The sequence below is a fragment of the Vespula vulgaris genome, chromosome 8 (genome assembly GCF_905475345.1).
Source record: "Vespula vulgaris chromosome 8, iyVesVulg1.1, whole genome shotgun sequence".
Classification (NCBI taxonomy): Eukaryota; Metazoa; Arthropoda; class Insecta; order Hymenoptera; family Vespidae; genus Vespula; species Vespula vulgaris.
Genome location: NC_066593.1, coordinates 8,028,500 through 8,050,895, shown reverse-complemented (window position 1 = coordinate 8,050,895; position 22,396 = coordinate 8,028,500). Strand labels below are relative to the sequence as shown.

The 22,396-nt window shown below is 27.5% G+C and overlaps 5 protein-coding genes and 1 long non-coding RNA gene across 20 annotated transcripts; 3 read left to right on the top strand and 3 right to left on the bottom strand.

Moving 5' to 3' along the window:
• The first annotated feature begins 22 nt into the window (after window positions 1–22).
• Window positions 23–1,736, top strand: LOC127065680 (NADH dehydrogenase [ubiquinone] 1 alpha subcomplex assembly factor 2). Of its 2 annotated transcripts, none has more exons than XM_050998400.1 (2): window positions 23–178; window positions 1,191–1,736. In XM_050998400.1, the coding sequence occupies exon 2, from the start codon at window positions 1,198–1,200 to the stop codon at window positions 1,660–1,662; it is 465 nt and encodes a 154-aa protein (XP_050854357.1). In that variant the 5' UTR covers window positions 23–178; window positions 1,191–1,197; the 3' UTR covers window positions 1,663–1,736. The 2 variants fall into 2 exon arrangements, with proteins under 2 accessions (XP_050854357.1, XP_050854358.1); XM_050998401.1 differs by having other exon boundaries at window positions 38–910.
• LOC127065662 (poly(U)-binding-splicing factor half pint) lies at window positions 1,720–10,752 on the bottom strand. 10 transcript variants are annotated; one of them, XM_050998330.1, is made up of 13 exons: window positions 10,604–10,698; window positions 10,086–10,140; window positions 9,594–9,770; window positions 8,685–8,748; window positions 8,486–8,535; window positions 7,588–7,653; window positions 7,196–7,356; window positions 5,787–5,845; window positions 4,620–4,833; window positions 3,565–4,051; window positions 3,259–3,470; window positions 2,783–3,179; window positions 1,720–2,701 (listed from the first exon to the last, which is right to left on the bottom strand). In XM_050998330.1, exons 7-13 carry the CDS (start codon window positions 7,250–7,252, stop codon window positions 2,592–2,594), a joined length of 1,536 nt encoding a protein of 511 aa, XP_050854287.1. In that variant the 5' UTR covers window positions 7,253–7,356; window positions 7,588–7,653; window positions 8,486–8,535; window positions 8,685–8,748; window positions 9,594–9,770; window positions 10,086–10,140; window positions 10,604–10,698; the 3' UTR covers window positions 1,720–2,591. The 10 variants fall into 10 exon arrangements, with proteins under 10 accessions (XP_050854287.1, XP_050854290.1, XP_050854291.1 ...); XM_050998333.1 differs by having other exon boundaries at window positions 9,623–9,770; XM_050998334.1 differs by adding an exon at window positions 6,525–6,571 and having other exon boundaries at window positions 7,588–8,748.
• A 157-nt stretch (window positions 10,753–10,909) lies between these two features.
• Window positions 10,910–12,942, top strand: LOC127065670 (histone-lysine N-trimethyltransferase SMYD5). Its single transcript, XM_050998384.1, has 5 exons — window positions 10,910–11,059; window positions 11,252–11,544; window positions 11,668–11,983; window positions 12,080–12,257; window positions 12,337–12,942. Exons 1-5 carry the CDS (start codon window positions 11,015–11,017, stop codon window positions 12,648–12,650), a joined length of 1,146 nt encoding a protein of 381 aa, XP_050854341.1. The 5' UTR covers window positions 10,910–11,014; the 3' UTR covers window positions 12,651–12,942.
• A 612-nt stretch (window positions 12,943–13,554) lies between these two features.
• On the bottom strand, window positions 13,555–15,378 carry LOC127065671 (uncharacterized). The gene is made up of 6 exons (XM_050998385.1): window positions 15,113–15,378; window positions 14,817–14,998; window positions 14,638–14,695; window positions 14,088–14,550; window positions 13,840–14,007; window positions 13,555–13,732 (listed from the first exon to the last, which is right to left on the bottom strand). Exons 1-6 carry the CDS (start codon window positions 15,120–15,122, stop codon window positions 13,597–13,599), a joined length of 1,017 nt encoding a protein of 338 aa, XP_050854342.1. The 5' UTR covers window positions 15,123–15,378; the 3' UTR covers window positions 13,555–13,596.
• A 297-nt stretch (window positions 15,379–15,675) lies between these two features.
• Window positions 15,676–17,396, top strand: LOC127065982 (uncharacterized). 5 transcript variants are annotated; one of them, XR_007782231.1, is made up of 3 exons: window positions 15,676–15,816; window positions 16,082–16,147; window positions 16,242–17,396. It is a non-coding gene; the product is annotated as an uncharacterized LOC127065982 (long non-coding RNA). The 5 variants fall into 5 exon arrangements; XR_007782233.1 differs by having other exon boundaries at window positions 15,693–15,816; window positions 16,106–16,147; XR_007782232.1 differs by having other exon boundaries at window positions 15,693–15,859; window positions 16,067–16,147.
• Window positions 17,397–19,915: 2,519 nt separating this feature from the next.
• On the bottom strand, window positions 19,916–22,175 carry LOC127065979 (signal recognition particle subunit SRP68). Its single transcript, XM_050999086.1, has 3 exons — window positions 22,022–22,175; window positions 21,428–21,765; window positions 19,916–21,354 (listed from the first exon to the last, which is right to left on the bottom strand). Exons 1-3 carry the CDS (start codon window positions 22,113–22,115, stop codon window positions 20,059–20,061), a joined length of 1,728 nt encoding a protein of 575 aa, XP_050855043.1. The 5' UTR covers window positions 22,116–22,175; the 3' UTR covers window positions 19,916–20,058.
• Window positions 22,176–22,396: the final 221 nt, after the last annotated feature.

Sequence of the window (22,396 nt, the reverse complement as noted above, 5' to 3'; positions counted from 1 at the left end):
ATCGAACGATTAATCGAAATAGCTTTTCGATAACTATTATGATTTTCACGATTTTCCGAATCGAACTTCACGTTTCTTGTCTTATTCTTTCTCTTTGTCGCATGTGATTTATAAAACGATCGGTGAACAAATTTTTTAACCAAGATAAACAGATCGCTGGAAACCCGAAACATTACAAGTAATAAAAATGAAGCATTTCTAAGAATTTAGTTTTTTGAATTTAGTTTATTGAATTATTTACTGAATACAGTTTATTGAATTACGGGATATCGATGTTGCGAATGTCGTTCCCATCGAAGCCTTGTATAAACCTAATCTTATTAGACATTTTAAGCCGTAATCCGCGTATTGCTGTTAACCGAAGAAAATTATTTTCATTTCTCTACGAGAGAAAAATGTTTGTTGCGAGATTCATTTTTATTTAGTATTATAATAAATATATTGTTATTATTATTTTTTTTTATTATTATTGTTATTGTTTGTTGTTGTCGTTATTGTTATTGTTATTGTTATACATAGAAAACTATTTCAAGAGAGAACTGTTAATCTTTAATTTATACATTTACCTTTTTTTTTGTAATACCCGCGTAAATTCGAAGAGTTCTTTTGTTTTGTTTCAAAAAGTCAAATACTCTATTCAAATTATTAAAAATATTAATATTATTTAAAATACTTTTAAAAATTGAATGATGATTGATGAAATCCATTAGCAATAGCAACAGAAACTTCTTGTTTTTAATAACTCAATTTAATGACAATAACAAATTTGCACTTGTTGTTTGCTCAAATATTAAAATTAGGAAAGATTCCTACAAGTTCTATCATATATTCGTAAATATATATTAACATTGCTTTCGAAACGTAATTGTACTATTTAGTGCTGTATATGGAATGATCGATGTATCATATTGTAAGTATCGTCTTTTTGTTTCCAACAAATGAATCATATTTTATAATAAATGAAAAAAATAAATACTTACGAAATAATATAATTCTATTAAACTACAACATTTCAATTTATTCCTATCAATTCAAATTCATATATGAGAATATGAAGTTATAGGTTATGTACTTTATAATAATGAAAATTTCAAAGAATTGAATCTAAAATTTTTAAATCTATGACATTTTATTTCATTATTTATTAAATGAAAATTAAAATGGTCCTAATTTATTTATTTTATACATAGAAACAAGATGTCTGGAAGGCAACGTGGTCTATTCCGAATGATATTTAGAGATTTTTTAGCATCAATTAGACCTACCATTAATAGACCAAAGTTGATGGGAGAAGATTATTTTGGAACTAAATATTATGAAGTATCAATAAATTCCACATCTAAAAAAAAGAGACCTTCTCGATATTTTGAAGCTATAAATGATGATTTTGAACAAGAAATACCTGCAGAATGGGAAGCTTGGTTGAGACACCGTAGGAAGGAACCACCAACTTTTACAGAAATTGAGACAAATTATAAAATTCAAGTAATTAAGAAATTGAATGCAGCTGAAAAATTAGAAGCTTCTAAAAAGGAAATAGAAGCTTTGAAGAAAACTGATATACCTGTTGAAAAACGTGGATATGAAAGCTTTCCTACCTACGAGGAATATAGTCCTACAAATAAATTAGCTGAATTAAAATCTAAGTTAAAACCAAAATAGCTTATTGTTGATAATAAATGTATGTAGGTAAATAAAAAATAAAAAAAGAATATACACTTGTGTTATGGTTATAACTCATTCTTTATATTTGTAGCCAATAAAACCTTCATATATATACATCTTGTAGTATTAGTTCTTTTCCATTTTGAAAATTAATGTGTGCACTATTGATTTTACAGGAATACTATGTGTAAAACAATTTATTATTATTCTCTATTATCTATTTACATATATTTTCATCTATAAATCAGTCATTTCATGACAAAAAGAAATTATAAATTTTAGCGCTACAACTGCAAGATGTTCAATTTACAAATAGTTAATGTTATATAAAAAGAAATACCCTTTGATCTTTTCCAGAGTATTTTTGTAAATAAACCAACTCGAATAGAAAACTTCGGATACTACGATGACTTGTACTTTACAATTTTAAAATTCAAGTGCTTATGAATAATATATTTGTCCAGTGTTTATAAAGTTAACACAATTTTCATTTTTGCATAATACTTTGCAGTAGATGTAATTTAAAGTAAAATGAAATAAAAAAACAATGTATTTTGTTTGATTATTACAGAAATCTATTTACGTCCTATCAGTGTATATTAAATCGTAGTATAATTAGTCTCTTTAATGAATGAACTTTACTCTGAATATGAACTCCAATGTTTTTAAAATACTATTACTTATATTATCAGGTATTGTGAACGCATGAAATGAACCTTACTTCTCAAGATATTAAAATGACAAATCAATTGTATCTGCTTTGAATATCAATGCGACACTCAATTGATAATTGTGAGAGCTTGTAATAAATAATATCCCGAAGTTTGTTCAAATACAAACTATCAGTCAACATCAAATACAAATCCTTCCATGTGGTAGAAATTGATGGAATTTAATATATAAATGTATAATGGAGAGTGCGCTCATCAACCAGAAAAATCACTATTATCAAACAAAGCTTGATCATATAACTCTCCTTTCACCAATCTCCCACCAAAATAACGACCGTTTAAAGAATCCCTTGCTCGTTCGGCTTCTATAATAAACATATATACATATATATTATTATATTACGATATATGATAATAATATAATAATATTAAAAGAATTATCTTACCGCTCATTTGCGAAAATTCGACAAAAATTTTCACAATAACTTCAGCATCTTCGTCATCTTCAGATTGTCGCTCATTATAAATAATAACACGTTCGACAACACCAAATTTAGAGCATTCGTCTTGAATTTCTTCTTTTAGACTTTCATCGATATCTTCAGGAGCCACCATATTTCGTAGAATGACAACACGAGATTCTACTTTACGCATAAGTTTTTGCATAACGAGATGTCGAGCACTCTGTCCTTTAATAGACATATTTTCTTGCTGTTGTAATGTTTGTGGTTCGGTTTCTTCTAATAATTTTTTCTGTAATTCTTCTTGTTGTTTCTGATGTGCTGCTTGCTCTTGCGCTCGTCTCATAATATCAGAATTTGCTGTTGTTGTTACTACTGGTATCTACAGATAGAAATTAAAGAATGTTTTCAATAAAATAATATTTATAATATATTACATAATATTTATGAAAAAAACGTACAACTGGAGTTCCTACAATGGCAGGAGCAACAACAGCTCGAGGTGGTATAATAACTGGTTGTCCAGGAATTGGTTGTATAATTGCAGGTGGGCGAGTTAAGGTTTGTGGTATGGCAATACCTGGAGGCGGTATAACGGGTGCAACAGTTGCAACAGTTGGTGGTGCCATTATTGTTGCGGGTGCAATCGTTGGTCGTACTATTCCTGGTAAAGCTATAATAAATCACAAAAGAAAATAAATATGATTAGAAATGAAAATAGATTATAACTCTAGTGTATGTAAATATAATAAACATTATATAAATACCTTGATTCAAGATCGGTGGTGCAGTTGCTCCAAGTTTGGTCAATCCAAGTGCTACAGCATTGCTAGCTACTGCATCCATAGCTTGTATTTTTGCTGTAGCAGCAGCAGCAGCTACTGCGGCAGCTGTTGGCATCATACTAGTTCCACTTGGTGGCCCCATCAAAGCATTTGGTGGAGTAATAGCTCTACCAACTCTTAGGTACTGTCCACCCAAATCAAACAAATTCATAGATGCTATTGCTTCTAAAGCTGCTTGCATCGTTTCATATTCAATAAAGCCGTAGCCTTTATGCCTATGTGGTGAACTGCCTTGTGCTAATTTACAATATGTAATAGGTCCAAAAGCTTCAAAGACAGATTTTATATCATCTTCTGTCAAATCATGATGTATGGATGCAATATAAATACGATTGTAATGTTTGCTTTCTTCTGTAATTTCATCGATTACTGATTGAGCTTGAGGCATATTGGATGGTCTTCCCACTACCTGAAAAAATCAATAAATACGAATGTATTCTATGATATGTGTTATAACATGATATCATATATTTACTTCTATATAAATTTTAGTTGTAAAAATGAATATGTTCATATTGCTCCAATATAGCAGATTTTATGATTACATTTTTAAAAATTTCTAAAGTTTCTTAACTGTCAAAATTATATAAAGAAAGGATAAGAAAGATGTACTATTAATAATAAAATTGTTATTTAGAAAATCACAATTTTAAAAAGAGGAATAAATTATCTTTAATTATAAAAATAATTAACAGGAATAAAAAAGAGGAATATAATGGAGTTCGATATATTTATGTATGGAGTAAAATATATTAAAATTTCTTTGTTATCTAAATATGCCAAATATGAATGAAGTGGAAAAGAAAAAAAAATAAGACAGACCAATATATTAGGATTTCGACCGAACGGCATTCTAATATAACGATGCAGTTCAATCGATTATAATTTGTGAAACAAAATAAAAATTTGCCGACCTCCGGCGGGATGATAGGATTGCTGGGGGACAGGAAATTCGTTATATAGGTACGTCCCGCTACCTTGATGTTGCGTCCACCAATCATGACACCATTCATTTGTTCTAAAGCAAGTTGTGCAGCTTCAGGTATCTCATATTCGACGAATGCAAATCCTTTATGTTTCTGCGTAACAGGATCCCAAGACATGTTGATAGACTTGATTGGTCCAAAGGGTAAAAATGCTTGTCTGATTGTGTCCTCTTTCAATTCGAAGCTGATGCTGCCTACGTATACCCTGTTATGTAGGAATAATATATCAGTTTATAATTTATAAATAAAATAAAATGTAATACTATAATTTTATCATTTATATCTAATTGTAATATATAATTAATATTAATTCTATTTTCTTTTTATTAAACATATTTTTAATATATCTCTTAATGAAAATATTTATGAAACAAATTATTCTTTCTCTATCCATTAGACTACAGAAATATTTTCTGTTTCTTTAAAACAACAAATTTATACAGCAAATTAAACATATAAAAAAAAATGAATATTGTAATTTAAAAATAAATGATTTTAAGGATGCATTGATTATGATGAACTGTTACATTGTTATGCTGTATAAATTTGAACAATTTTTTAAAATATTTTTAATGCTTTCTGGAAAAATAATAGAATATAAATAATTTTCAATGATTGTATTATTTTTTAAATTAAGCAATAAAATTATTGTGTATACTAGTATAGAACTTATATACAAAAAAAGTATAAACTCATTATGTTTATGTATAATAACTTATATAGTTTGAAACTAATCAGCAGGAAATGAAATATACATTTCCTAGCATGCTAACACAATGAACAAAATTGATTTATGATTTAAAACGTATAATAATAGTAAAATAAAATATGTGTATATGTGTGAGCGAATTGTGTATGTGTGTTGTAAATGTACGCACGCATTTATATATAACAAATTCTAGTCTTATACTGAACCATAATATTTATGAAATGATATAAGATCAAAATGAGCAAATATAAAACTTAACTAATCATTGTTAATGTTATAAAAGCTTTTAACTAACATTAAATATTAATAGTTTTCTTTTAACAAAACTATAAGTATTTATCTGAGCATAAGATGCAACAGTAACTGAAAATGTTGGATGTGATATCTTGAACTACGATGGCCAGGTTTGAGGACAAAATTTGGAGGGCTAAGGCAAAGAACAAACAAACCTGCACATGAGGGCGAGAGCCTGCTGTCTCTGCACCTGATTCCGTTGACTAGCCATTTGCTGCAACACAAAGGACCATAGGCCTTCTATTGATATCCCTCCCCCTTACATACACCATCTTTCAATCACATTTCAAATATCCCCCAAGCTCTTTTACCACTCTAACTTCTTTGCTCAACTACTACTCCTTTTGTATATGCATTGAGCATTTTATATATAATTGTATCGTAATAGATGAATAAAGTTTATTAAAATTACAAAAGAATTTGAGTTGTAGAAATGCTGTAGTGCAATTAAAAGATTACTTGAAAAGAGAAAAGATGAAAAATATATATCTTTCAAAGAGAAAACTGTAACAATTGATATATGATGCCACAAACACATTATTTTCCATCTCATAAAGATCACTTATTAATCGACATTACAATAAAAATGACTAGTAATTTATAGTGAATAGATTAAATAGTCAAATTATATTTTATATGATAAAATGAAGTATAAATGCTATAAAAGAAAGAATAGTTGAGCTCAGAAGGGTATATTTATTAACTTTCTGAAATCATCCACAGATTCATGCTCAAAAACATGTCCTCCTCGCGCTGGTACAGCTCTGCTCCCGCCGACTACTATTTCAAGATATCTAACCTTCTCATATGGTAGCAACTCAGGGAAACGTTTAGGAGTGTTTGATCGTTAGGCGGATTCGTATTGTTTCTGTCTTGACTTGGTTGACACTAACCTGCACATTAGCAATAAAACTTGCTGCCGCAGGACCAACTTATTCTTCTGCGGGGAGAAAAAATTAACCGATCAGAGTGAGGTTCCAGTGTTCGTTTTTTATTTCTTATGATTCACTTTACTCGCATGTTTAACGAACACAGGTAAAATATAATAGTAATAGAAATTTATTATGACTCGGCGGGACGAGCTAATTTTACAAGGACAAATGTAAATTGCAAAACTAAATTATACATACTAAACAATCTTTGTTTTTTAATTTCGTAACATTGGCAAAGAGCTAAATAGAGGAAACAACATTATATATTTACATGTATTATTTTTGAACATTCAACAGTAAATAAAAATTCATAAAAGTGACCCAAAATTGTTTCTGACTCTATAAGTGTATATGTTAAATTTATTCCATTGTGCATTCTATATTTAATATTATGTCAAATATTCTTAAAAAAGTAATGTATATAATAAAATGCTGTTATGCAAATTATTATAAAATGTATTAATAAAAAGATACTTATAACTTCTACATTAATTTTTATAAAGGATTTTGTAGGTTTTTATCTTAACTTTATCACAATACAATAACTATTTTCTTCGATATAAGAATGCACAATTGAATACAAAATACATGTTAGGCGAGTAAAGCTTATTAGTCTTATAGGAAAGAATTACCTGTTGTTGATGAGCTAATGTTTGTTTCATGAGAACCATCTTGATGCTTTGTTCCATGGCATATTTCTTCGCTCTATTCACTGTATCTTGCTGTTCAGATGTAATTTTTGGTAGTCCGGCACCTAAGATGCCAGGTAATGTAAGGTATTTTGCACCAGGACCTGAGCACAATATATAAAAAACTATATTACAAATTGTATTTTAATTGATTATAAATTAATTAAATACAAAATTATTTCAGATCTTATCAGCTATAAGTCCACTAATATTTTATCATTTCAATATAACTTTAGTTGAAATGATTGAAAATTAAATGTCACACAAATTTTATTTACATCATTCAAAGCAGTTATAAGTAAAACATTTATATATCATATCATGGCTATACATACCGGCTACAACTTGACCTATTTGATTAAGGTCATATATAGGGCCTGGCAAGAAGTCTGTTGCGTTCCCTACAAAAAAATTTGGTATTAGAAAAAAATTATACTATCATGGATACTTATTGTCATTACTTCCACCATCACATTGCACATTTATGAGACATTAATATACCGTTCATATTTTTGTGAAGGTAGAGGTATTATCTTAGTAATCAAATTTTTATTTTTCTATTCTAACTTTGTGAAATAAATTTTTGTCAGTTTTGTTTTCAATATTTCAATTTTTATATTATATTAACCTATTATTTGATTAGAAACTATTATTTGATTTAAAAAATAACGATAATAAATAGATTTGTGGTAGTTAAAAGTCTTAGATATCTTTAAGTAAAATATTATGAAGTTACTGTTTTATAACAATTGAACTAATTAAGACATTCAAAATAGTCTTCTATTAAGTTCTGTTTAACATCACAATTAACTAAAGGAACCATAATAAGTAATAATATTGTACAGCAATTCCCGCCATAGGATCTTCCTCCAAACTGTAAGTTCAAAAGAATTAAAATAGTCAAAATATACGCAATACAACAACTGTTTAAAACAGTGTTTTTTTAATATGTGTGTATATATATGTATATATATACACAGATGCATTAAGAATGGAGAAACAGAATTCTCCTTCGCCTAACTATCAGAAAAAATGAAAGTGCACTGTATAGTTTTTAAATCAGTCATGAAATCTTTTGCAGTAATTGTTTAATAGTCTACAAAAATGTAAGTAGAAGTTACTTTAAAGTAAACTTTTTAAAAATATTTCACAAGCCAAATTCAGTTGAAGTTTGAATAATTTTAATTGCTAATTTAAATATCAGCCTCAAAACATCAAACCACTTATAATTACATTAGATACTTTCGTTTTATACGATCATAACCAATTTGGTCTGCTAGTCTCTGAAACAGAAATCAGAACACGTTGAAACGTTTTGTTAAGATTTCTCCGTTCTTTTTTATTTTTTATTTTTATTTATTTTTTTTTTTTAATTTGCAATTTCGTGAATTAAAATTGTTAACTTTGTTCAATTGTTTGATTTACAGCTAACCGTATTCTGGGCTGAGCAATGACGGTTGCGCGCAAATTATCCGAGATTGAGGCGATGCACATATCTGCAAGCACAAAGCAAAGGAGAACACTCTCAGTGCATTTTCTGCGCCATTTTCTTAGATTTTGCCTCGTTCAACCTATCTCGCAATTAATCCTAACCTTTTTGTATAGCAATGGCGATTGCACAAGTATGTTCTGTTTTCAAACAGATATGAAAAAACTAAATAAATACACGATCATTATTTTAGAAAGTTAAGAATATATAAGACAATTATACATCCTATAAGAATTTTTATGAATTTAAATAATACTACTAGCACTTAGGCTTAGTATTTAGTACAGAATTATAAAAGTATATTGTGTGTGTGTAACTAAATGAAACATATATAATAATCTTACAGCCTGACTGCATATATCTTTCATTTAGACTATTGAAGTCTTTTCCTAATTTTCTAATCACCCTGATCATGATATATATCTTCTCAACCTCATAAACTTACCTTTTAATTTCCTGTTTTAATAAATTTATATCATTTAATAAACATCTTGAGAAAGATAAATATCGCCATTGCTCATCTTAATTACAAGTCTCTTAGATACATATCAATCCTCCCTATCTGTAATATATCAGCAGTATTTGTATAACAAAAATATAAAATTAAGACACTACTTTTACTACTTTATGTGGTTCTATCGTTATATGCATGTATTATTTTATAATTCCACTTCATTTGCATAAGATCTCTTTTAATTCTTAGTATCATAGATATAGATATTTAAAATAATACGATTATATCTATAACACCAACATTATTAAGCATGATACTTATTTAAATATATTGGACTTTGTAGAGATATATGAGACTCGTAATTAGGATCATAGAAAGGACTACCCTAATATGCTGACCTATCTAAAGTATGCATCATATATGGTACTCGATTGATGCTGTGTGAGTGGGAGTTTGCAAAACTCTGATTTGTTCTGTTCAACGAATGTAGCGTTCTCTTTCTTTGTTTGGCGCACGCTCATGATCACAGCTCAGTCGTAGGCCACAGATTCTGTACTGTCTCTCCGCTGTAACATCTCAGAACAGAAGGACAACCATACATTAGTTTTATTTAGGGCCAACGATCATCTAGAACCCTAACCTATCAAAATTTATTCTGAAACTGCAATAGACCACTTGACTGCTACAATTTGCCAGCATTTAAGAGAAAGCTAGCACCTGATTGCCCTAAGTAAATGTGATAAAAGTATTTTCCTTCGTCATTCCCTTTTTGTTTAAAAATTACACCTCCTGCCGTTTGTGTATATACCACGTTTTCCACACATATATATATGTGTATGATTTCTTAGTGATTATGGAGATACAGCTATTTGGCTGCTTTAGCAATATACCTTCAACTCTAGACTTCTTGCTTGGTGGTTCCATATTATTTTGTGAAGTTGGTGCCTGCACAAACAAATAATAAAAATACAAGAATTAATATCTTTTCTTAATATATATTTACCTTATTTATCAATGTGTAATACATTTAATACGCAAATAAATTAACTGAAATAAAAAATATATATATCATAAAGATAATTATAATCTACTAATTAGACTAGCGTAAATGCAAGAAGCATTGCAAAGACGAAAGATTAATATCGTGAAAAGATCAGTAATACAAACATAAATCATTAGGTATTTCAAGGAATTAATTAATATTTATACATAAATAATATATATATTTATATATGACCAAGAATATAAAAATTTTGATGAGATCAAATTATTCGTATATCTTCTAAGATCGGAGATATGTAGGAAATCTAAACTCTTTTGCAACGGCCATAGTTGTTCGATACTTCACTTTTTCTTCCTATTATCAAAACATTGTATTGCGTATAATTAAATTTAATTATATATTTACCATGGCCATTGTTCCGTTCATTATCCTTTTCAATCTAGAGAAATAAAATGTATTTTTGAATCCGCTACACTAATAAATCGCACGCGATACTGATTAACTAGCTCACACCCGAAGCTCTGTCCTCTACGGAAGTTGCACAAGGAAGATACATGTATGCTATCCTATTTTAAAGTTTAAACTATTAAATATTTTCTATTGCAAGTAATTATAGTCGTATAAATTTTATAATTTATAAATAACATTATAAATAATCCTCTATGTTCATTATTATCATATATAATTCTTTTATGAAATCTTTTTCAAAGACAATTTGACTTACGTAGTACTTTTCCAATGGAGAGGACATGCGTTTATGGGTTAGGACGTAAAACATAGAAAAACAAGAAATAATTGATAAAAAATTATACTATCATGGATACAGACGGTTTCCAAGTGAGAATAATCGATAATGAAAAGGTAAAAGACAGTATTTTCAATAATTTCATATTTTTGCTTGATAATCATTTTCCATTTGCGTATATTTATATATATATATGTATATATATACATGAATATTGAAAATATATAATAAATAATTTATATGACGAAAATAAATTCAACACATTTTTGTTTATCAACAATTTGTAATATTTTCATGAAATATAAAAGGGAAAAGGTCTTTTTGCAACACGTGTTTATAAAGAAGGCAGCATAATATTTGAAGAAAAGCCAATAGTGTGTTGTCAATTTTCTTGGAATGCAGAATATGGATATTTGGCATGTGATAATTGTTTAAAACCTTTAGAAACTGCCGAAGAAAATGCTCGTAGACTAACTAGTAAACCAGATATAATTCTGCCACATATGGAATGTTGTGAAACGGAAAAAAATTTGGTTACAGAATGTTCTGCTTGTGGAACAAAATATTGTAGCAACGAATGTCAAAAAGAAGCATTGGAAAGGTAATTATATTTTTACATTATTTATATATTCTGTTAACATTGATTATAATTTTGTATATATAATAATTTTTAATTATTTTTGATTCTTAATTAAATTGGTATAACATGTACATAGTTTTTTAGATATCATAAAGTATTATGTTTACAATCAAGGAATAAAAATGAAGATCATCCATTGTTACAATTAAATGAAACATGGAAACAAATGCATTATCCACCCGAAACAGCAACGATAATGTTATTAGCCAGAATGATTGCTGTTGTTATACAAACTTCTGATCAAGGAGATATTTTGCAAACTTTTTCTCAATTTTGTCATCGTACTGTAAATGACACTCATGAAATAGCACACAATTTATTAGGTGAAAAATTTATTGGACAGATTGATGTATTAAGACAGATGCTACAGAAGGCATTAAATAATGATTATACATCAAATGTATGTAGTAATAATATTCATACATAAATAATATTATAATTCATATATAAATAATATTAAAATATTACTTAATTCTAAGTTTTTATGTATTTATAGTGGTTTACACCAGAAGGATTTAGAAGTTTGTTAGCTTTAGTAGGTACTAATGGTCAGGGAATTGGAACAAGTGCATTTGCTCGTTGGGTGAAGAATGTTAATGTTTTAGAATTACCTGAAGATGAAAGAATACATGTGGATAAATTTATTGATAGACTTTATGATGATATGGAAGAAGGTATGTACAATAAGAATTATATTTCCTAATAAACTTAAGTACTTTATACAAATTATAATATAATATTATTTTTTCTCAGTGGTTGGTTCATTTCTGAATAATGAAGGTTCTGGACTCTATGTCCTTCAATCAACAGTAAATCATAGCTGTTTATCAAATGCAGTTGTTGAATTTCCTTATTCAAATAATACCTTAGTATTAAAAGCTATTCGTGATATTCAACCTGGAGAAGAAATTTCTATAAGTTATCTTGAAGACTGTGAACTTATAAGAAGTAGACACTCTAGACAAAAAGCTTTAAGTTCTTTGTACTTGTTTATTTGTTCTTGCGAAAGATGTCAATCACAGGCTGGAGATCCTGATGAAACATCTGATGATGACGAATATATGTAATCATGATATATTGATTATATTATTTATAGCTATGTTGACATATTAATATAATTGATATTAAAATATCAATTATTTTCTAACACATATTATATGGTGCTTTAAAATTATTTAAGTCATTAACATCTGCAAATAATCAATCCACTGTAACATATATTATAAATAGTACATACCACTCATTTTTACATTTAAATCGACTTTAATATCAAATTAATAATGACAATGAATCATAGATTATATTAATAAAAAAGTATTAATTTATAAAATAATAAGAATGTATGAATATATTCTCAAAATAAATTTAAAAATAAAGATAAAATCTCTAGTTATTTATAGTTTTTTTTATTAGTGCAAATTTATTTAAACGTTCTACATATCAAAATTAATACCACATACTTATTAAGATGTGTTACGTTCACCAACAAAATATTTAATATAAACAAAATCTTGTTGGCTGAATTCAATCTTCTTTAGAAAAGCAAGGCTTAAGAAACAAGTAATGAAATTTTATTCTTTTATATCGTTATGTTTTGTGTATTCATTTGTATCTCTATGGTAAATCTACAAATTGCGATAAAAATAAGCTTTATTTGTACAGAATATTTTTTGATATAAAGTGAAAAAAATATTTAAATGCTACAATGATAAATAATTGATATGTAAAATGATGTTATGAATAATTTGCACTGTCAGTATTAATTATAATTTTATACAAATTGTCAAACTGTCTGAGATTTGTCATTTAGTATTAAATTTAAATATTATTTTGTATATTTTTAAAAGTATAACTTATTAAAAATTATTTATTACTTTGTTGTATTATATTTATATAGCTTATAATATTTTATTTCTTTTGTATTTTTTAATTTCATAGTATTGTAATTGAAAATGATATATTATAAAACAATATTATGAATATCATTTAATTTTTTTAAATATTACAAAACTGTTACTCCTCAAGCGTCAACACATTCCTTCCCATTGACATAAGATTTGAAATATAAGGAGGTAAAGGAGCAAGAAGTATTCCTCTTTCAAATAAAGTTGTTAAAAACATAATTACATTTTCGCTACGAAATTCCCACCTAAAACAAATATATTTTAATACTTCAGTGTTAGTTACTAAATAGATACATTTTATATATAAGACAGTTTTTAGTTAGTAACATTATATTTTTATATAAAAACTTACTCTACTTGAATAACATCATTTGTTAATCGTGATGCTATTTCTCTATCACTAATAGAACTATTTGGTCCCCTAACAACGAGTGTATCTAATGTTGGTGGTTTTATACCAAAACAATTTTCTGTAAAATTTCTTCTTTGTTTTTCTTGTGTATAATCTACACCTGTATCTCTAAAATAAAAGTAATAATAATACTAATTTAATATAAAATTCTGAGAATACAATAGTCTTTTAAAAATGTAAATAATTACCTAATTATAGGTTGAGCATCTCGATATGTTGTTGTATTTATGATATCTGCTGCACTTAAAGCACCTTGCATACGTAGTCGAAGTAATCTTATTAATGACATAAGATCTTTACCTTTTAAATCAATACTTTTGTGTTTATTATAGCCCATACATTCTGTTATGGCATCTAAAAAGGGTTTTGAGGAATCTTTTTTGGCAGAAAATAAATACTTTTGGTCCAAGAATAAAGCAAAATAATTTGCTGGGACTTTTACATTATCTGTCTTTACATATTTTATACTTAAATACAATATACCATTAAAAACTATGGCATCGACTTCTACTTTCGTAGAACGTAATCTTTTTTTATCAAGTTTTTCTTTTACACTTTGTTTAAAATCTGCAGTCCCAATATGAAGAGGTTCATTATTAGAGCCTGATACACTGTAAGTATACCAATGCTTTCGTTTATGTCTACTTATGTCTAAAAAATAATAAAAAATAACAAAAATTAAAATGATTAAAATTATTTAAATTTAATAAAAGAAAAACAAAAAAGTATAAGATTTACCAATTAATTCTAATTTCATTAATCGTTGTCTTAATTCTTTTTCTCGTATATTACTATCCTTTAAAAAAAATATTAAAAAAATATAATGCTTAATAGTAAATATTATAATACGTAGATATATTTATATATAACTAAATAAAAATGATTATATATAACTAAATAAAATGATTAAAAATTACAATTATTATTTTTTCTAAAATAGCAGCAACTTTTACAGTTGTAAAATTTTCATGTTGTTTTATCAACTCAGACCTCACATGATTCCACGTTGTCTCTGGGAAAACTGGTAGTACAGCATCTTCTAATTCTTCAAATTTAAATTTACGGAGAATACTTACGATCCGTTGTTTTCTCGTATTTTCTGTAATTGAAATATTAACTTCTCATACTAACCTCTTCAATGTTTATAGTAAAGTTTAAAAGTTGAATAAATTTAAATAAAAATCCAATAGTTTATAATCACTCTTATACTAACCTGTTGACATTATGTTACTAAATAGCAGTACAAATTTTTATTAATAATAAAAAGATATAAAATTTATATTTTATTTCATAATATTGTCACTATCTTAATAATATTATCCATATCTGTTTTCGTTAACTACACAGCATAAACTGGCTATTCACGTGGAGTATCCTATACTATATTTATTTAACCAATTATATATTATATTTTTTTCATAACTTATTTAATCATTATTTTAACCAAACGTATATTTATTATGATGTATAGATCTAGAGATTGTAGATATAGAGATGTAGATATATAGATGTGTAATCTAGAGGCTAAAAAGGTAGACATTAAATCACTATATCATCTTTTGTGATTGGTCAATTCATTTTCATGGAAATGGATAAATACATAGAAAACAAATATCATTAATAAAAAAAGATAATAATATGTATATATTTCAGTTTTGAATACAAAAATTCTAAATCAATTATTTATTTAAAATTCTTAAGATAACATATGTATATGGCTTTGAATTCAAAATTTATTTCTATTCTTATGTGAGTTTATTACTAGGGAAAAGGAACCACATTAATTCCCTATCTGAATAAGTCGTAATATTTTACTTAATAGAACGTTTCTCTTAGATTGTTTCGGATAAAATCTTTAATCTCGCTCTCTTTTCTTACACGTCACATATAAAGATTAGTGTGTGATACATAGTATAGGTTAGCGATATGTTACATAGTTTCGTAATATTTAGGATTATGTGTAAGAGAATTTCCTCTCGAAAGAATATATGACGTCACATTATCGTATTTCCTGGTTACAAATGTTTAACAACAAAAAAATTTGATAACTATTTATGAAATATTTTACGAAAAATAATAGGGAAATATTTATTTCATAATTTTTTATAACTTTTAAGATGTAAATATTATTTATTTATTATTTTATTTTTAAATTATCTTTATATAGTTATTTTTTATATAGTTTTAACTCACGTTGTAAAACTAGGAGCTACACATATATGTAGGAAAGATTTATTCGAATCAGCAAGTAAGAAAATAATTATTTAATTTCCCGCAATTAATTAATAAAACTAACAGTAGCTTCTTTTGAATGACTATTAAACATTTATTTATACATATAGTTATATGATATACTCAAGATGACATACATATGCATGGGTGTCCAAAGTTCCGCTTACTTCGTGCAACCAATCAACGTTCTTTCGAATTCATGTGTCTGATGGAGATGGTAACGAAGCTTTGTCATCACGTTAATTACAGGTAATTAGCATGTATTTTATAACATAGAGTATCTTCCAATACATAAATCGATTCTCAAGTAAATCATTTCCAATTGACATTGTTAACGAGTCATGACAACGTCGAGATTAAAAGATATTCGCGTGGAAGATAATTTTATAAAAGCGCATGGATATTTTCCATACATATTCTCTTTTTCATATTTTTGAGCTTTATTTTTATAGGTATCGAACTGTAATGATTAATTTTCATAGTTTGGATCAATGAACTATCAGTTTATAGAGTTTGAAAATTTGTACATCATATTTTTAATGTTTCGATATTTTCGTATAATAGATTGAAAAATTGCAAGCTTCATGAGGGACTATTGTACATTGTGCAGTACTGCGCATGCGCAAGGGCACTTATTGCTAGTAAACTTGCCATTTTTAATTATTTTGTGATATCTGTTCTATTGGAGCTCGTTTCGTTAATTATAAATAATTAGTATCTTTTTTCTAACGTATACCTTTATTTTATATACCAATCAATTGTGGAAAACGCGATTTTCACGCGTGAATGTGCGTAAGTTTTGGCATCGTTTTGTTTAAAAAATACCCGCGAAAATAAAATTGACGTCTCAATGTTTTCTAGGTTCGTTTTCTATTTTGAATTTTCTACTTATATTTTCGCGATACTGATACCTTTTTCGTCTATTAACGATGTTTTAATTGATACTCTTTCATTAATTAATCTCGTTTGATTATATTTCGTCTTATATACGATATTCATATACATATACGTAAGTGCATATATGTATATACATAAGGATATATACGTATATCGATACGATATGAAAACATATACGTACGCAATTAATTTTCTATTGTATTAATATCGATCTAATTATTTTTCAGTTTTTCAAGAAGCCTATAAGATGAAAAAACTCTACATAATATATTAGAAATAATATTAATGTAACTACTTTACAGACATACGTTATTAGCATGTATTTATTTAAAGAATATTAAAAAGCACAAAGAATACTAAAAATTTAAGTAATGTATAATAAAAGTTAAATTGAAATAAAATAAAAAGTCAATGTTATAATTTTAACATTAATATTTCTTGTTTAATTTTACTTTAGTATTATATTTTAATTTATAGATATCTATGCAATTAAAGTATTTTTGTAAACATATTCCTGTTATGATCATATCTATTTTTAAACGATAGATACAACGTGATTTTGATTGTTTACTTTTCTGTATTTATTTCAATATAGCTTACATATTTTGAATATCTTCTTTTTTCTTTTTATTATTAAAATTTATAAAATGTGTAGTACAAATTTACAGTTTCAGATCATATAATTTGAATAATACAGTTTTTAATATAATATAAATTATAGAAGTAAATGCTGCAGCTTGTTTTAACCATTTTTATTCAACAGATCTTCAGTTATTGATTGCACATAATGCGATCATAAAGTCAATGTTTGATCATTTTAGAATTGAACAGATTGCTTTAAAAAATAACATAAAATAATTGATGTTAATAATTAATTTTATTAATGTTAATAGCTCGTGATTCTCCGTATGCGGCAATCTTCAAATGGTGAGACTTGAAAAATCGATATTGCTTGTGATATGTGATAAATATAAATAATATACTATTAAACTAATCGCTGCATTTAAATTCTATCATAATTTACTATGTTCTATAATGATCTTTTTAACTTTCCATATCGTTCATTTCTTGTGTTTTGATAAAGATATAAATAGATTATGTTATTATTTAATGTATTCATTATTATATCTGTTTGAAAATTATATACATATATACAATATAATATTTTCTTATTGGTATATACTATGTAATAAAATTATATATATATTTTTGTAATAATTACATGTATACAATAGCGCTCAAAAATCTTTTGATAAATAATTTTTTATATATAACATTAATTATATTAATGCTACATATATATTAAGCACCATAATCTACAATTTGCATATAGTAATACATATTTATAACAAAAATATATCGTATTGAATTTAAATGAATATTATATAAACGAAAATTTATTTCATTGCAGCTCATAAGTTTTTTAACATTATGATTTTGTTGTATTTGTTTAATGATTTTGTTGTAATTTTATGAAGAAAATAGATAACAATTTTTTTATAAGTTAGTGAAACACTAATACTTAGTTACATATCCCTTTATCAATAATACAGCCTCACATTTCTTGAACATGGATTCAATAAATTTCATTATTCGATCCTGTGGATTTTTTCGCATTCATTTTGCAAAGTTTTAAAAAGATTATACTGATTCGAGTAATTCTGTGTTCTAATACAACTACCCAACTCCTTCCATAAATGATCTATACGATTTAAGTCTGGACTTTGACTAGACTGCAAAATATTGACCTTCATCTTTGTAAAATATTCCTTTTTTAACTTCGATTGTTATCCTGTTAGAATATCCATTTTGTAGTATATTTTTTCAAGCATAAGTTATTATTTATTTCTCTAGTTTCGATAAATAAAGTGATCCATTATACTTTCTACATGTTATAAAGGACAAGTACCTTTAGCAGAAAAATACTCATAAACCATGACATGTTCCCCATCATGTTTTACAGTGGATACTTGGTACTATGAATATCTTTCATTTTTAGAATGATGAACATATTGTATACCATCAGAAGATACCAAATTGAATTGAATTCCATCGCTTCATAACGCTTTACAAACCTTTTTAAAGTAATGCGTGGAAACTCAATGTCAAAAAATTTTTGAGCGTACTGTATATGTGTGTGTATGTACACACACATATAATCAATTTATTATGATATATAATCAGTTTTTCTTTGTATTCCGACGACTCGATTCGTCATTGTGGGATTAGATCTTTACACGACAATTTATGGAATTTTTTCACATTATATGCAGAGAGGGTATATCTCCTTTTTTCTCTTTGGGTAGAATAGAGAAAACACCTGTACTGTTGGTAGGCACAAGGATAGGTATTGCAGCAAGCACTGCGTTTTAATGTTTGAAATATCAAAAATATGACCAGTACTTGTCTCGTGATATCTGAAGCTGACGGTGTGGGATGGTGAAATTTTCCATAAGTAGGGTCTCACCCATCTTCTGTTTATCAAGAAGTCTGAAGCTTTCCAAGTGGAAGTTATCTCGAAACATGAATTGTAGAATAGAATCACCATCAGCCGATGGATTTCCAACTGCGGCGAATACGTCGAAATCTAATTTGATACAAGTACTACCGGGCGAATGGCTGCATATTCCAATGCATCTCCAATATCTTTTCTTTGTATTTCTAATTAAACATTAAAGTACTTATATTTTACATTGCGAATCATATATCAATAGATGAATTTTACAAACTACCTAAAATTTTAAGATAATTTCTTAGAGAAACGCACTGAACTAATTTTTGTGAAGAGCAAGAGCAAGAGCAAGAGCGAGCGAGCGAGAAAGAGAGAGAGAGAGAGAGAAAGTAAAAGCAAGAAAGAATGGTCAAATTTTAGATAAAGAATATTCAGTTTGTAGATACATTTTTTTATTCTTTTCTAATTTACTAATTGATAGAATATAAAGACATGATTCGTGTGTAAATAATTAATGTTGAAAATTAATATATAACCAAAAGATATTGCATAGAGCAATAATCATTTTACACGTGATCTTATTTGTTTCCCCATCCCCAAATAACCTTAACAAAGCCTGTAAGACCTGCTTGACCTCCCTTCTTAACTTGATCACCAAGTTTGTCACTCAAATCTGGAAATTCAACCATATTGAAAGCTAAGTCAAAAAATAATGGTTTACAAGGAATACTCTGCATTGCTGGTGGTAGTTTATAAACATTGGGTTGTTTTGTAAGTAATGCACTATCTTCTCTGTATTCATGAAGCCGTTCATATAACGGTTTCTTGCTTTTCGTGAATTTATTTGTTCCTGGTTCTTCATCTTGACCATCTTCCAAAACACTATGAGCATGAGCGGCATATTGAGCACCTTCAATTGATGTTTCTAACTTATTCAAGGCTTCTTTTAGATCAATAGGTAAGATATTGATATGTTGAAGAGCATCTTTTACATGTTGTAAAGATCGCTGATATAATGCCATTGCTTCACGCCACCGATGAAGATTAGCTAAAGATTGTGCCATATAAAAACATCTAAAAGCTCTGTAAGCTTTATTTTTAGCTTCTTGTTCGAGTGCAAATTCTTTATCATCTTGTAATTGTGATATTTCAACTAGATTATGTAATGCAGCTTCATACAATCTCACAATATCCTGAGGTTTAGCTTTCTCAGATTCTTCAGCTGCTTTTACTAGAGCTAAATTACGTTCTAATGTACGAGATAATCGGATATATTGTAAGTAGGTAACTAAATGTTGAGATGGAGACACTTTGTCATTATCTTTGTTTTTTAATTCATTTTTAAAGAAATCTCGCACAGCTACAATTGCATCTTTGCAATCTATAAGATGTGCTTCTAAAAGATCAATCTTAGCTTGATTAGTTGCTGTCTTTTCCAGTGTTTGATTCAGTCTAGAATCTGCTATCAGTAAACCAGCAGCTCTGGGAGGCACAGTACCACATGATTTACCACGCCATGTAACTTCTTCAGTATTTGCTTGCTTTTCACGTGTTTGAGCAATCAATGAATCTAAGCCAGCTAATAACTCTCCGCTTAATTGTCCTCTCATCTGCATAAGATCATCAATGGCAGTGGTATCTCCTATGTTATAGGCACAATATCTAAGACTTGGTGCAAGTTCTTCAACACGTGCATTGTACATCAATCGTTCATTTTCTGATAAAGCCGAAGCTAATTTTCCATAAACTACTTGAGCTTTTTGTAAATTTTCCATTGCACCTTTCCATAACTGCAATTCAAAATGCAATGATCCATGCATCCAAGCTACATATGCTTGTGCTTCTAGTTTAGTACGAGCATCGCTATTTATATTCTGAAACATTGATATTATCACAATTATAAAAATGTTTATAACATTTTCATTTTCCTAATATTTACATACGTACTTCTATCAATTCTTGCAATTGTGCAGAGTACATAGCAGCTTTTCTTAATCTTGATATTAAATGGAACTTCTTTCGCAGTTCTGTATTAGATTCTTGTCTTAACTGCATTGCATAACTCCATGCACGTTCAGAAAGCATTAATGGAACTTGTAGAAATTTGTCATCGCTAACCATTGCTCCTGTAATATCTTTTCTTTTAAAATGACGTCTATCACCTTGAGGAACTTTAAGAACTTTACGCAAACGTCTAAGTCTTCTTGAACAGTAACCCCTGTATCTTTGATAGTCCCCATGCCTTAGTCCATGCTGTTGTTGAGCTTCTTTAATAATTTTTAAAACTATCAACATATTAAGGATAAGAAATATTGATATTAAAAGTAAATAATAATAGTAATAAACCATTGTGATTCAATACATATTGGAATCTAATATACAGTTATGAGTATAGCTCATATATAAAAAAATTTTTATAATATTATTATTAAATAGATCAATCAACTATTATTTCTAGGTCAGCAAAAGGTTAGAAAATAACATATGGATATATTTTATTTGTTTAAGCGAAGTTATTATAACAATATTGTAAAAGGATACTTTCTAAGGAATATGTCTTCTTTTCTTTCGATACCATTGTGTCCTGCACTTCATTTTCGTTATTTAAATCTGTAATTTTTTCGTCCACGACCATTTCTGTAACACGTCTCCAATTAAAGAGATTAAACTAGATCAGATTCGTATAGGGAGTTTCAATTTCGTTTTCCTTCAATTTATTTTTGTAGGTGCTCTGGTGTCGATTTTTTTAAAGATGTGTATGGCATTCACACATACATAGAAATTTTTACTAACATTAAAAATAAATAGAAATGCACAATAAAGAAAAATATTAAAAAATAGAGAAAAATTTGCTTATTAGAAAATCTGTCTATAATATATTTTTATGTATCTAAAATGAAAAAATATAAGATTTGA